This window comes from Phragmites australis, chromosome 13 (genome assembly GCF_958298935.1).
Source record: "Phragmites australis chromosome 13, lpPhrAust1.1, whole genome shotgun sequence".
In the NCBI taxonomy this organism is placed as follows: domain Eukaryota; kingdom Viridiplantae; phylum Streptophyta; class Magnoliopsida; order Poales; family Poaceae; genus Phragmites; species Phragmites australis.
Genome location: NC_084933.1, coordinates 18,756,895 through 18,771,858, shown reverse-complemented (window position 1 = coordinate 18,771,858; position 14,964 = coordinate 18,756,895). Strand labels below are relative to the sequence as shown.

The 14,964-nt window shown below is 54.8% G+C and overlaps 1 protein-coding gene and 1 pseudogene across 1 annotated transcript; one reads left to right on the top strand and one right to left on the bottom strand.

The window, feature by feature from the left end:
- Positions 1 to 1,876: 1,876 nt before the first annotated feature.
- LOC133887690 (gamma-glutamylcyclotransferase 2-3-like) lies at positions 1,877 to 3,493 on the top strand (annotated as a pseudogene).
- Positions 3,494 to 4,116: 623 nt separating this feature from the next.
- Positions 4,117 to 5,607, bottom strand: LOC133889491 (aspartyl protease 37-like). The gene is made up of 2 exons (XM_062329993.1): positions 5,053 to 5,607; positions 4,117 to 4,987 (listed from the first exon to the last, which is right to left on the bottom strand). The coding sequence occupies exons 1-2, from the start codon at positions 5,520 to 5,522 to the stop codon at positions 4,117 to 4,119; spliced, it is 1,341 nt and encodes a 446-aa protein (XP_062185977.1). The 5' UTR covers positions 5,523 to 5,607.
- Positions 5,608 to 14,964: the final 9,357 nt, after the last annotated feature.

Here is a 14,964-nt window from a genome sequence, read left to right as displayed (position 1 = left end):
CTCCCCGCCACCAGAGAGGAGTTTGCTTTTATAGGAAGCATCGATGGGCCTACGGGTGTTTTAATGGCCTAATAGGCCGGCCTAACGTTAAGCAGGAACCCAACTGATCCAGCCCAGTTAAAACACCAGGCCTGGCGTAAATAGAATTTTTATTTTTATATTTCTTAAATCGAAAATTTGCAAAAATACCTCTGGGATCCGTGGCCCCACCACCTGTCTACCCCACGTGTAAGTGAAATGCGGCCATTAAGACCGTTGTGTCCCCGTGTACTCGTAGCCCCGCACCTCCCGAACTGATGAACTCGAAAAACTGAAGTATATGCTAGCGCCTCCGCTCCACGACGCGGGTGGAGCTCCGGACTGCGGGTTGATTAATTTTTTTTCATTTTAGAGGATATATTTAAAAAAAACACTCACTTGAGATGCTATGTTAAAATACTATTTAGATGTCAAAAAACTTACTTGTTTGCTATTTTGAGGCCTTTTCCCGTAATTGGCATTTTTATTTTTGTCTTTGCTAACGTGAAATGTCACTAGAAATGATCTTTGTACCCTCTTAGTTTCTCTCCCTTCCACACATCTGAGCATCGCTAGCGGCCATGGTCGAGCCCCTCTGCTCCCTGCGTCACTCGGATGAGCCTGTCGTCGATAGCTCCGTCGCGGCCACGGACCTCAGACGTCCTGATATGGCCCCTCCTCAACTATAGGCCGCCATATCTCGAGCTCCTGCTTGGCGACAGGATATCCTCTGTCATATCCTTCAACTCTGTGAGCATCTCATCATACAACGCTACGAAGTCTCTAAAATCAAACTGCTTGAAGATATCACCATACTCGTGCGCGTTGAAACCACCTCCCGGCCTTCACCATCCCGAATTGTGCCTTCCTCCATATGGGCATGGTCTCTATGCAATCCATCAAACTGTCAACGACAGCGCCATCAAACATCCTTCGCATGTGTCCGAGTGTTCCTTGGCCTTCACAATCAGCCTACACACCAGCCTATCCGCATAGAAAACCCTAAACATGTCCGTCTGCAAGGCCTGCTCCTTGTCGAGCATGAACCCGATTTTGAGGGTGTGGAACTCCTCCGACTGGGTGAACTTCTTAAACTTGTCCGCGTCGCTAATCTCCTTGTCAGGCATGGTTTCCTGCATGCTGCATGCGTAGGCGTGGCCCATGGTGGGGTCGTAGTGCGTGGTGAAGGGCGGGTGCGTCTGGTGCTTTGCCTCATCCGCGATGAAGTTAAGTTTGGAGTTGAGGAGTACAGAGGGGGTGACGGGCTGATCCCTAGCTAGGTGAGGAGGAGGGGCTTGGTCTTGCACAGGGAGAAGTGGAGAGTGGTGGTGCAGAGGTTGAGGGAGGCGACAGCGCCAGCGTAGTCAGGGGATGGGTGCACGATGTGCATGTGGAGGTAGTTTTGGAGGCGAGCAATTTGCTCAGACTCAGAGCACAATGAAGAGGTGAATAGGGCGGAGGAGGTCGGAGAAGAGGAAAACGATTACGGCGAGAAGGAGGTAGTAGAGGCAGCATCGTGGGGTCGTGCGGGGGTCGTGAGGTGGCGGCGACGCCGAGCTCCTCCATGGCAGTAGCCGCTGCTGCCTTCCTCGTGTGGAGCTAGACAAAGGAGGGACAAGTACTTGCGCGATAAGTTAGAGCCAGCCTGAGAGAGAGGTCATTTCCCGTATCATTCCACGTCAACAAAGGCTAAAAAAATTAAAAAAAAACACGTAGCAAGAAAAAATACCTTAAAGTGACAATTGAGTAAGTTTTTTACGTCCTAAATGGCATTTTGTAATAGTATCTCGAGTGGGTGCATTTTAGAATATGTCATCCGCTAGTGAGATTTTTATTAATTAACCCGAGAGGAGCAGTCATGGCGATGTGGGTGTTCGGGTACGGCTCGCTGATCAGGAATCCCGGGTTCGCCTACGACGCCCGCCTCGTCGGCTTCGTCAGAGACTACCGCCGCGTTCTATCTGCAACCCGTCTTCTTGGCCGCTTCGTGCCCTCAATTTTTTTTGGTTTCCTCGACCGCCGGACAGGGAGCACGGACCACAGGGGCACGCCGCAGTTCCCTGGGATGATCGTCACGCTCGAGCACCAGCCAGGGGTGACTTGCGTATGCGCTCCTCATCTGTTATCTCTATGCCCCTTGAATCTGTTTCGTAGACTCGTAGTGCTACTTGCTGAGAACAACCTGTTTAAGATGCACATTCGTGTGCTGGGATGAGCAAAGATGTTTGGATTTATTAGTTATTTAGTTAGTCACAATATGTTAGGATTTATTTGGTCATGTTGTTTTGGATTTGCTTTATGTTTTCTGCAGTCTGTTAACCCTGTTCTCAGCGAGTAGCGCATTGGTTTGCGGCTGAATGACTCCGTTTCACATCTGCAGTGGGGCATTGTTTACAAAATTTCAAGGGAGGAAGATAAGCAGGTGGCTCTGTAGGTAAGGCTTTTTTTTAGGGGCTAGTCAGATATTTTGTTTACCGATACTACATCTGATTACGCACAATTGGTTCACGATTGGAATAATGCAGTTGCTATTTACCTGTCATAATGGGGATGAACAGATTGGTTTTTAGCCTGGAATGCATATGCTCTTTTCTCCAGTCTGTTGAAATATTAGTTATTTGAGTCATAAACAAGTTTATGAAAACTCCTTATATGAATTTCGACGTGTTTATCTTGATGATATTTGTAGCAGCAAGTTTTTGCACAAACTGATTTTGAGTTGCTTACCATGCTTCTATTGGCATTTACCTTCAGATTTGAATTTCAGTATCTAGAAGTAAGAGAGAAGCAGTATGATGTGAAGATTTACTTTGACTTGTATACAGTAAGATATGAGTGCTGGAATTATTTCCCTTGTTCGGTAATGTTCCATGTGTAATTTCTCATAATTTTTAATAACTTGCAGGATTCATCGCCGAAAACACCAGCTGTCGAAAATGTGATGGTGTGAGTGGTTCTGTAATCTTTAAATAAACATTCCATACAGATGGAATTTTCACTGATGGAACCGAATACATGGATAACAGATACTTAGCCACAACGAATAAGGAGAACAACCAAAATTATTTGGGTCCTGCACCCCTGGAAGAAATGGCCAAGTATTACGTCCCATTAACTTCCGCATTACTAGAATACAACTGAAACTATTGTTAACTTCCATTATAACTTTAGGCAAATTTACCTTGCTGAAGGCCCAACTGGACCTAACAAATAGTATTTGTTCAAACTCGAGGATGCCTTGAACAAACTAGGTAAGGTTATCATCTTTTATCCATTTACAGAGTTTTCGGCCATAGAACAATTTGAGGCATGTGCTTCAAAGTTCACAGATGTACTTGCAGGAGTTGTAGACCCAGATGTCCAGGAACTGGGGAATGCTGTGTGCGAGTATTCAGATACCGAGTAATCTAAGTGAAAGATCATGTTTCCTCCCTTTGGAGAGTGGAGATTTCTGAAGGAAGTTAGAATTCATTCATGCCCGAACATTGTTATATTCTTGCTAGCTGCTTTTTATATGACCAGCTTGTAACTATATTCATGTCCATCTATGCATGGCAGTAGATAATTTACATTGGAGGTTTACAAAAGTGACCTAGGGATTTCCCCTTTCATAAACAGCTAAACTCTTCTGAACTGGAATGGATGTTATATTTTGCTTGCTTTGTACTTTCAACAAGTATAAATAAAAAGAGACTAGAAAAGAAGAATGGACTAAAGAAATGATGAACTATTATGCTGTAAAAAGTTCACGTCCTTTTAGGCTTCCAGTTTACCTCAGACCAGGGTTAGAAAAAAATGGATTTCCCAAATTCACCGGACCCCAGCCAGAGTGTGGGGAGATGAACAGCTGCTGCTGATTAAATCAATTTTATCTGCGATATTTTTTTATAAATTTTCCCGAGCTTTGTTCACTCCTTTTCGGCTGTGATTAATGAATGCTCACCATTTCTGCATAATGCGTACTTCAGAAATTTTAGAGAAAGGTTAACGCAGAGCATCAGTATCCTAACCTTCCAATGTGGAATGTCCCGTTTTGCTAAAATCATGATACGGATTACAAGATCAGGTGATCAAAGTCCCAATCCATCTGGAACCTATCTACCGCGTGGTGGACTCGCAGCTGGTCTTAGCGAAGGTGATCTTCCCCCGGCGCAGGTTGTAGAGCACCTGCATGTTCTGCTGCTGGAAGTTGCCCAGGATGGACACCCCGGTCGTCTTGCCGATCATCAGGCACATCATCCTGCCCGCCCTGTCCTCAACGAACAGCCGGTCCCTCTCCAGCTCCAGCCACCTCCCGTCGAAAGACAGCGACACCGACGGCACGTACACGCGGTCCATCCCCACCCCATCCGGCAGGATGAAGCAGAGGTCCAGGCCCAGGCGCGACGCCGTCCCGCGGGGCAGCCTGATCTCCTGCTCCAGGTCGTTGGCCAGCTCCTCGTACAGAGACGCCTCCAGGAACGTGATCGTCGACGCGATGTCCACGATCATCCCGTGGGCGTCGGCGCGGCCGCCCACTGTCGTCGGTGACGTCGCGTTCCTGTTCAGGCGGAGCGGGGTCCTGTCGCCGACGGCCAGCCCGTCGAGGTTGAGGTGGTAGTAGGACGGGTACCGCGGGCTCGACGACATCGTGACGGCGACCCGGTCGGACACGTTCCGAACGGCGTCCGCGTCCGCGCCCAGCACGAGCTTTCCAGCGGTCTTGGACATGGGCGGCGGCAGGCAGTACATGAACCGGCGGACTGAGAGCTGGGACACCAGCGAGACCGGCCCGCGGCCGAGGCCGACCAGCCCCGACGCCTGTGGGGGTGGGCCCCCGACGCTGGAGTCGCTGCAGCCGAAGACGACCCCGTGGAACACGTCGCCGCCGATGGCCAGCTTGTCCATGGCCAGTATCCCCTTCGTCGCCGCGTTCCCGCTGTACTTGTACGTGTACTGGCACGCGTTGTCGTCGTCTTCGTCGCGGCATCTGTACATACGCTTAGGTGTTACTAGTACGTAGGTGCAGCGCATCATGCATAAGCGTGTAGATACCTGTGGTCGTCCAGCTGATCGCACGTGTCGCTGCTGCACGGCACGACGGCGAAGGAGGAGGAGAGCTTGGGGTTGAAGACGGGGTCGAGCTGGCGGTAGCAGCTGACGCAGGGCTGGCACTGCATCCAGACGAGGTCGCTGGCGGTGTCGATGGCCGCCGAGAAGAAGTGCTGCGGCGTGCCGATACCGAGTTTCACCAGATACTCGCCCCCGCCGGGCAGCATCGGGGCCTCGGCCGCGGCGGCCTTGCGGCTGCCGCCCGTGCCCGCGGCGCCGGGGCGCGCTATGGTCCCCGGGCGGTCGAGGCTGCGCAGGACGGCGCGCCGGAGGAGCTCGTGGTCGGTGAGGTTGGGGGACACCACGGCGTCGACGCGGGCGAGCTCGAGGTGGAAGGACTGCCGCGGCGCCGAGCCGCAGCGCGCCGGGAGGACCGGGAGGGCGAGGAAAAGCAGCAGCAGTATGGCGGTCATGGTGGTGCCGGATGGAGCGATAGTCGCGTTAAGTCAGGTGCTCGTGTGCAGCATGTGATCGTTGCTTGATAGCGAAATGGGTTAAGTAGATAGGCAGGGGTGACGGATTCTCGGGCACAGAAAGGTGGTGCGGCAAAGGCGAACTGGTTGCGAGTAGCACCGCATGACATCCTTGTGTTCTTTGCGCATGTGCTGCTATTTTTCAATGAACATAAATCTTTAGAATGTTCTGCTACAAGCCTGTAACGTTCGATTTCGGATAGCTATGTTTGAAGTGAAGTACAATTTTCCCCTGTTCGAAAGGGCAACCTATTCTCACCAACAGCACAATCACGCTGTCGCGCTCTCGCGGCACGAGGAAACCGTGCTGAAAACGCGAGAACGGCAGCGCGACTGCGCGGTGCCGCAAGGGCCCATTGCTCGGCCCGTACGTTTCGATTCGGCCTTCCGGCTCTCGCACGGTCGTACCACGGCTCTCGAGGCTTGAAAGGCCGGGCCGGTGCTCGCCGCTCGCAGTCTTGCATTGCACGTTCGCACGGGACGGGACACGGGAGGGGTGCACAGTGCACTTCCGTGCCGTGATGTCACCACGACTTTTGGAGTTTTTTATTTATATATTTTTTAATTAAAAATTTAAATAAATAGATTTTTTATGAAAAAAATTACAAAACTAGACGTCTGCAACCTCTTGAGAGGGCTGTAGTCTAAGAGAGCGGTTAGACTTGCTAACCACCCTTGGAGGGCGGGTGGTCTAACCGCCCCCTCAGAGGGAGGCAAGGGGGCTAACCGCCCTCTCAGGGAATGGGTAGAGTTTGGGAGGGCGGTTAGTAGCCTAGCCGCCTTCTGAGGGGGCGGTAATGGCATTTTTTCCCCAAAAATTACAAATTTTTGTGTATTTCATCATAAATTAAAATAGTGCGTTAAGAAAATTTGGATTTAAAAATATTGAAGAGGAGTGAAAACGGTATACTGAGGAAGCGAGAATTTGGAGTAGGTTAGGTAATAGTCGGAGAATAAAAAATCAGTAATTAGTACTCGCAGCATATTACGTGGGTATGCGGTACGAACGACGACAAACATAGTATCAAACATAGAGTGAAAACATTACATAAGATTGTAACCACGACGACACGGCGAGGCAACGAAGTTGGCATGTACGGTTTGCACTAAGACCTACTTATTAGTGCGCCGCACCTAATCATAACATGCCTTAGTGAGTGGAAGTATGTCGGGTTACATTAGATACTCTCTACCGAGTGCCTCTAGGATATTTTTCCTTTCGGAGGGCATTGGGATCTGCTGCCTTAGCACGGCGGGCTCTCTCCCGCTTCCTTGCCCTCTCAGCCTCCCGAGCCTGAGCCACGGTATGGTCGTGCGCCGCCTTCCTCATGCGCTCTTCTTTCTCCCGCTTGAGGCGAAGTTCCTTTTGCTGTTGCCCGTACTCCCGACATGCGTACGCTTCCCTTCTCCACCTCATGTTCATGTTGACCCACTATTTCTATTCCTTATTTTGCTCATTGTCGAGTCATTGAATAAAATCACAGAGCAGTGGAGGGGACTGAACAAATAGAACAAGATAAGTGATTAGTAAAACAGGGTGCGAAATCGGCAGAGATGTGGCTGATATATGTTGTTATACTGGTGGATACTCATATGTTCCATGTTGAGACTTGTCATATTCGTAGTTGGCACACATGAAAAAATGCAATCCATAGGTGTATGAGATGTCCTGTGACTCACAGAGCCTGCAAAGGTCACCACAGAAGCACATCGGTGGTTCGATATTGTCGGTGATCTGGAAACCGGTGGTTCCCGAGTCCCGAGGCCAGGACAACGCAATGCCACGTAGCGCCATCCCTCGGAGACCATGACCTCGAGAGCCGAGAAGAGCCAGTACCAGGAGGGGTGCTCGGGGCCATGAACAGTTAGCCCCCGAGTACCCGAAGTTCCCTGAGGACCCGAGAAGAGCCAGTACCAGGAGGGGTGCTCGGGTCCATGAACAGTTGGCCCCCGAGTACCCGAAGTTCCCCGAGGACCTGAGAAGAGCCAGTTCTGGGAGGGGTGCTCGGGGCCATGAACAGTTGGTCCCTGAGTACCCAGAGTTCCCTGAAGACCTGAGAAACCCCTTGCTGGTGTTCCCCACAAGGGCTTCACGGTGAGGTGTCAATCGGTGGGAGGCCCGATACTGCATTTAAAAGGGAGCGTGGCCGGTCACATCCAACCACTCCCCCCAACGCCTGTTGTACTGAGTACGTCAATCCCTGCCACCGCCTGGTAGGAAGGCGTGGGGATATTTAATACGATGGGTCCCATCGCACGTCACCCTACGGGGCCCATAAAGGAAACGGCTAGGAGATATCATTGCTGGGCTCGAGGCGTATCGCCTGCTCCCCTGCCGTGTCAGATCTGCTCTGACCGAACGAGCGTGCGGGGTTGTTCAGCGACTGCCTGGTGGACCCCCTGCACCTGCTAAAGTTGGGCGTAATGGGCGACGGGACCGGCCGAAGGCGCATTTTCAACCCCTGTAACGTCAAACTGTAGCCCCAAATTGTTGCTTTCTATTTATGGCATACGGGGACCCGTGCCCCCATTCTGGGCACGCCGAGCCTCCCCCCGGTAGGATAAAAGGGGGGAGCACTTTGTAGAAGAGCAAGCTTTTAAGAGCAAGACGACTGATAGGGGTCAAGCTTTAGACAAGGCGACTCGAAGCAAGACCGAAACTCAAGATCTAGACAAAACACAAAGATCCAGAGAAAGGCATTCAAAGAGCATTAATAGCACATCATACACACATGAGTTAAGTATTACGCTCTGTGCGGCCCGAACCTGTCTAAAATCCCTTGAGCATTTACTCTTACTAGCCGACGATAATCCGTCCCGCCTAGATCTCATATATTCGCATTAAATCCACGTACGAGGTAGATCCTGAATCAGCCCCCCGGCCGAATCACAAAGGGGGTCCCTCAGGATCCCCACTTGCGGTGTTCATCCACCGACAGCTGGCGCGCCAGGTAGGGGGTTGCATCCCTGAATCTGCCTTGTTTTCTGCAGGAAAAATGGCCGGCGGACATCGTCTTCAGCGCACTGGCTCAGACTCGAGCGAATAAGTGGAACACGTGCCCAGGAGGCCCCAGCTCCTGCTGTTCCTCAGCAGCAACAGTAGTCAGCCCGTACGGTGCCTCCCTCCCTCGGGGACAACGGCGATGGGGCCCAACAAGGCCGCGGCGCCGCAGGTGGGCTGCAAAACCCACAGCAAGTGGTAGTCGTCTCTACCGCAAGGTCGGCGTCCGGACAACGCCGGGCGCCGTTACGGCGTAAACTCACCTTCGGTGACGCCAGCCCTGGGAGTGTTTTGCTTGCGGCGCAAGCACTCCTTAGGTACCCGCCTGTCCAGGCAGCGGGGGAAACACCGAAGGGCCGTTAGTTGCAGGAGGTGGCCGCCTTGGTGGGCACGGCTCACCGGCAAGTACGACGGGTCCATCGTCCCCGTCGAGTTCCTTCAAATCTACACCACCACCGTCCATGCAGTGGGTGGGAATGCAAAAGTGATGGCCAACTACTTTCACGTGGCCTTGAGGGGCTCTGCCCGCTCTTGGCTTATGAACCAACCCCCAGAATCCATTGGCTCCTGGGATGATCTGTTCCACCAGTTTGTGGCTAATTTTCAGGGCACTTTGACGCGCCCTGGCCTGGAGTGCGGCCTCCACGCCGTTAAGCAGCAGGAGGGGGAGACGCTGAGGCGCTTCATACAGCGTTTCAGCGAAGTCCGCAACACCATCCCGCAGATCACCCCCCATGCCATCATTGTCGCCTTCCGGCAGGACGCCCGCGACGAGCGAATGCTCGAGAAGCTAGGTACGCATGAGGTCGAGACCACCGCGGAGCTCTTCGCGTTGGTCGACAAGTGCGCCAAGGCGGCGGAGGCTCGGGCGTGGCACGTCCCGCACTCTGAGCAACCTGCTGCCGACAAGGTAGGTCCTTCTCTCTCCGATAAGTGGGAAAAGAAAAGGAGGAAGAAGCACGACGCTGCCCCTGTCGTGCCAGTGGAGGGCACTGCCCACAGGCCGGCACGCCAGGCGGCTGTCGACAAAAAGCCCGCTGTCGCGAGGCCCGAGCCGGGAAAATGGTGTGAAATACACCAAACTGACTGGCACGACCTCACTGAGTGCTGGTCGGTCAAATGTCTCATGGAGCAGCGCCAGAAGGAGCGTGAGGAGCGCCGCAGGGGTGGCGACGACAGAGCCGCCCCCGAAAATCAAGAGCTTGGGTTTCAGGAGCTCGAGCACACCGTCGCCTTCATCGACAGAGACACGTACATGCCCTCCTCTCGTCACTGCGTCAAGACAATGCGGCGTGAGGTGTGCTCGGCAACCTCGGGCGCTGCGGCCACAAGGCCCCTCAAGTGGTCGGAGACCCCGATCACCTTCAGTAAGGCGGAACACCCCGCGAGTACTGCAGGGGTGGGGTGACTGCCTTGGTAGTGTCCCCCACCATCTGCAATGTGAAGGTCAGCCGAGTGCTGATCGATGGGGGTGCATGCCTGAACCTCCTGTCCTATGAGGCATTCAAGAAGTTGCAGGTGCCTTCGAGGCTCCTAAAGCCATCCCTCCCCTTTTATGGGGTGACGCCGGGACACACACTACCCCTCGGGTAGGTTGAGCTGCCCGTCACCTTCGGGAGCTGGGATAATTTCCGAGCGGAGAACGTCATCTTCGACGTCGCTGAAGTCTGGCGCTTGCTTTGTTCATGGTGGTGACACATTACGCCTACCTCATGGTCAAGATGCCGGGCCCTGCCGGCCCCATCTCCGTGCCTGCCGAGACAAGCAGCGTCGTCTCCTGCGCCGAGTAGCTATACTCGGCCTTGGTCTCCGCTCGGTCCGAGGTCGAAGGACACCCAGGGGGCCCGGAACCCTCTTCATCCAAACCCCGACTCGCCGCCGATGCCTCCATCCCCACGAAGGAGGTCGGGGTGGGCGAAGTCTCGTCCAAGGTCATCCGAATCGGTGGTGACCTGGGTGACAAATAGGAAAGCGCGCTCGTCGCCTTCCTCTGGGCTAACGCTGACGTGTTTGCATGGCAGCCGTCAGATATGCCTGGGATCCGTAGGGAGGTGATCGAGCACCACCTTGCTGTGCACCCAGACGCACGACCTGTGAGGCAAAAGATCCGCCGGTAGGCACCCGAGCGCCAGGAGTTCATTCGGGAGAGGGTCAACAAGCTCCTCGATGCCGGCTTCATCCGAGAAGTCCTCCACCCGGAGTGGCTAGCAAATCTCGTCGTTGTCCCGAAGGCCAACAGCAAGCTACAGATGTGTGTTGACTACACCAACCTTAATAAGGCTTGTCAAAAAGATCCCTTTCCTTTACCCCGCATAGATCAGATAGTCGATTCCACCGCGGGGTGCGATCTTTTGTATTTTCTAGATGCAAATTTGGGTTATCACCAAATCCGCATGGCCAAGCCGGATGAAGAAAAAACATTTTTAATTCTCCAGTGGGGACCTATTGTTATGTGTCAATGTCTTTTGGTTTATGCAACGCTGGATCTTCATTGCAGCGGGCCAAGCGATCAAAAGTCAGGCTCTGTCCGACTTCGTGGCAAAATGGACGCCGGTCCCCGAGATCGACGATGAAGAATTATCCGCTTACCCCGAGAAAGACGGGCTCAGGTACTGGGTCATGCACTTTGACGGCTTCCTCACGCTGAAAGGTACGGGGGCTGGAGTGGTGCTCACCTCCCCAATGGGTAAAGTACTCCAGTATGTCATGCAACTGCATTTCCGAGCGACGAACAATATGGCGGAATACGTGGGCCTCATCGCCTGCCTCCGAGCAGCGGTGGGTCTCAGGATCCGGCGGCTGCTTGTCAAGGTAGACTACCAACTGGTGGTCAACCAAGTATCCAAGGAATACCAGTGCGCAGACCCACAGATGGTGGCGTACGTGGCAAAAGTCAGGAGGCTGGAGCGGCACTTCGACGGCCTAGAGCTGCGGCATATACCTCACCGTGACAACGCTCTGGCAGATGACCTCTCCCGCCTGGCCTCCGCCCGGGCGCTCATCCCGGTCGGAACTTTTGAAGAAAGGCTCACACGGCCATCCATCCTGCCTGCCGACCAGGATGAAGGAGAACCCCCGAGCCAAGTTGGGGGAACCTATGCCGCACCCTCAGTGGGAGGTCTCGTCAAGGTGCCGCCACCAGGCGAGCGCGCAACGCTGGCCGGTAATTCTCAAGAATCCTCGTGGATCGACGAGATCCTAGGGTACTTGAAAGAAAACATCCTTCCCGGGGACGATGCCTCTGCAGAGAGGATTGCACGATAGTCCAAACGCTATGCCATTATAGATGGGGATCTCTACCGGCGCGGCACGGACGGTGTCCTCCTGAAATGCATCACCCGGGCAGAAGGCAGTGAGCTCCTCACTGAGATCCACGAGGGCGAGTGCGGTGGCCATGCATCGTTCTGCATGCTGGTCGGGAAGGCCTTTTGGCAAGGCTTCTAGTGGCCTACAGCCCTGCAGGAGGCTTTCGAGCTGGTTCGGCGCTGCAGGGCGTGCCAATTCCACGCAAAGCAGATTCACCAGCTAGCTCAGGCTCTTCACACCATCCCCTTGTCTTGGCCCTTCTCGGTCTGGAGGCTGGACATCTTGGGTCCATTCCCCTGAGCAATCGGGGGCTATGAGTACCTCTATGTCGCCATCGATAAATTCACCAAGTGGCCGAAGGTGGTCCCAGTTGTCAAGGTTACCAAGAACACGGTGATCCAATTCATCCGCGGTATCACAAGTCGTTTCAACGTCCCGAACAGGATCATCACCGACAATTGCACCTAGTTCACAAGTGTCCTATTCGGGGAATACTACGAGGATCTTGAGATCAAGCTCTGCTTTGCCTCTGTTGCTCATCCCCGTAGCAATGGGCAAGTCGAGTGTGCAAATACCGAGATACTGAAGGGGCTCAAAACTCGGACCTACAACGTGCTAGCAAAGCATGGGAAAGGGTGGATCGATGAGCTAGCCGCTGTGTTATGGGCCAACCGGACCACGCCAAGCCGGGCCACCGGGGAGACGTCTTTCTTCCTCGTCTACGGCACTGAGACGGTCCTCTCCTCCGAGCTCACGCTCGGCTCCACTCGGGTGAATGCTTACTCAGAAGGTGAACACGAACAACAAAGACATGACGACGTCGAGCACTTGGAGGACCGTCGGCGATGAGCCGCCGTCCGAGCCGCCAGATATCAGCAGAGCCTGAGGCGCTACCATCAGCGCCATGTCCGTGCCCGGTCACTCAAGGTTGGGAATCTAGGTCTCCGACGCGCCCAGACGCGCGAAGGAAAGAATAACTCCCCCATGTGGGAAGGCCCTTTCATCGTGACCGGTGCACCGTGGTAAGGCTCATTTTGGCTGACCACAGAGGATGGGCAGCCTCTCCCAATCGCGTGGAACATCAAGCATCTATGCGAGTTTTATCCATAGGTGGGCGTGTTTGTACTCGGGCCAACAGGACAGGGGCCTTCCCCCTGCCCAAATTGGTCGGGGGCTGCCACCAACCATGTAAGTTAGCACTTGCTATTTATTTTCGTCACTTCTGTATAAATCATCAATATACTTTCCGAGTTTTTCCTCTGGAATCCATATGTTTAATCTGTTTGGTGAGATGCTCGATTTGTGCGAGAAAAACACGCTCTCTCATTTTTCCCGCTGATAAAAACGGATCCCGGTCGGTATGCGCCAGGGGCAGTGATTGCTGACTTAAGTCTGTCGTGGCAGTACGCCGATCACTACCGGGCATCTGGGGTTCTCGGGTAATCCTACCGCTAGAACATGAGTGGTCGGGACCGCCTAGACCCCAGGGGCGGGATGTCGGTGCTCGGCCTGGTCAGTCCTACCCCGGGCACCACCGAACCATTGGACCTCTTGGTCATGCCTCTGTCTGTACACTTCGTCGGTCTGGGCATTCGAGAGGTCTCAGGTAAAAAATGAAAGCAGGCTATAACGAGTACCGCACTAACAAAGCGCACCAAGTAAAGAATCTTTGCCTATTTTTCAAGCTCACAGATAAATGATCGAGAACCAAGCAACACGACCACAAGGGCCTCAGTGCCCAGGGCGCTGCTCGAGCCTCTGGGGTCCTCGGGTAATCCTACCGCTCGGACATGAGTGATCGGGACCGCCTAGCCCCTGGTTCCATTACCGGGTTTACAATGCTCGGGTGCTAAAAGGATGTCCTGGGGGCTCAAGCGCTCTGCACAAGGGACACCCCGAGTGCCTCCCGCTCCATAGCCACCTCCCGCATGGACTTCTCATAGGTCGAGCGAGCCGAGGCCACGCGGGTCTCCAGCAACTTGCGGACCTCTTCCAGCCGGCCCCTTTCGTCACCTAGGGCGGCGCGCTCTTTCTCTAGCTCGGCCTGCTCTGCCGCAACGTCTGCCTCGAGCAGCCCGATGACCTCCCGGGCGCTTCCCAGCACCTCGGAGAGGGGTTCCGGGGCCTGGCCAGGGGCTGGGTCCCCTGCGAGCCCTCTCAGCAGAGGCGCTCAGGGACCCCGACGGTGGCCGCACCGGCGCCACCCTTATCGCGACAACCTCCCCTTCGGCCGGTTGCTCCTCCCTCGGAGGGCTTAGGACAGGACCGGCTGGGGCTCTTGACTCAGAGTCGGCCAGGGCGCTCGGCTGAGGGACAGGGGATGGCCTCCGCTGCTCCGGGGGCTTGTAGCCTCCTGCAGAGTCCTTGGGCGGCCTGAAATGAAAACAGGTTAACCTCCAGCCAAAATTCGGGCAAAATGTGCTCGAGGAAGAAAAGGGGCTTACGTGGTTTTGGGCCCGCGGTACCGCCATCGGGACTGCAGGATCCGGAACTCTGGGTCCTGTGGCCTGGGCTCAGGGCCGGGCTCTGGCCTCCTCCTTTTCGGGGGAGGGCTCTGGCCCTCGAGCCATTGTGGCATGGTCCCAGCGTCTGCCCCGGAGCCTACTCACGAAGACTGGCCGGTTTGGCCCGCAGCCATCGTGCCCCGGCCGGGCTCTGGCCCCTGGGTCGCCATGAGCTAGCCCCAGCCTTCGCCCCGGAGTCTGCTCCCGAAGACTGGCCGCCTTGGCCGCCCACCGTCGCGTCGCCTGCTGTCGTCGTGACCGCGGAGGTGACGTCACCAAGGAAGAGGATGGTTGAGGGATATACGCCCGGGGACGCTTCCCTTTATCGCCCCGGGTCGACGGACTGCTGTCGTCGGCAGCGGCGCCCCGCCCTCCATTGTCGCCCGCCCTGGGGATGTGCAGAGTCCCGGGGTCTCGGCGCCCCAGACGGTGGACCAGCCCCTGGGCGTCAAAGGCTGGCATTGACTCCTGCAGAGCCGCCCGGCCCGGGGCTGTGCAAAGTGCCAGCTCCTCGCGTGGCAGGACCGCCCGGGCAAGGTCGTCAACGCCGGTCACCACCTTCAGCAGTGTC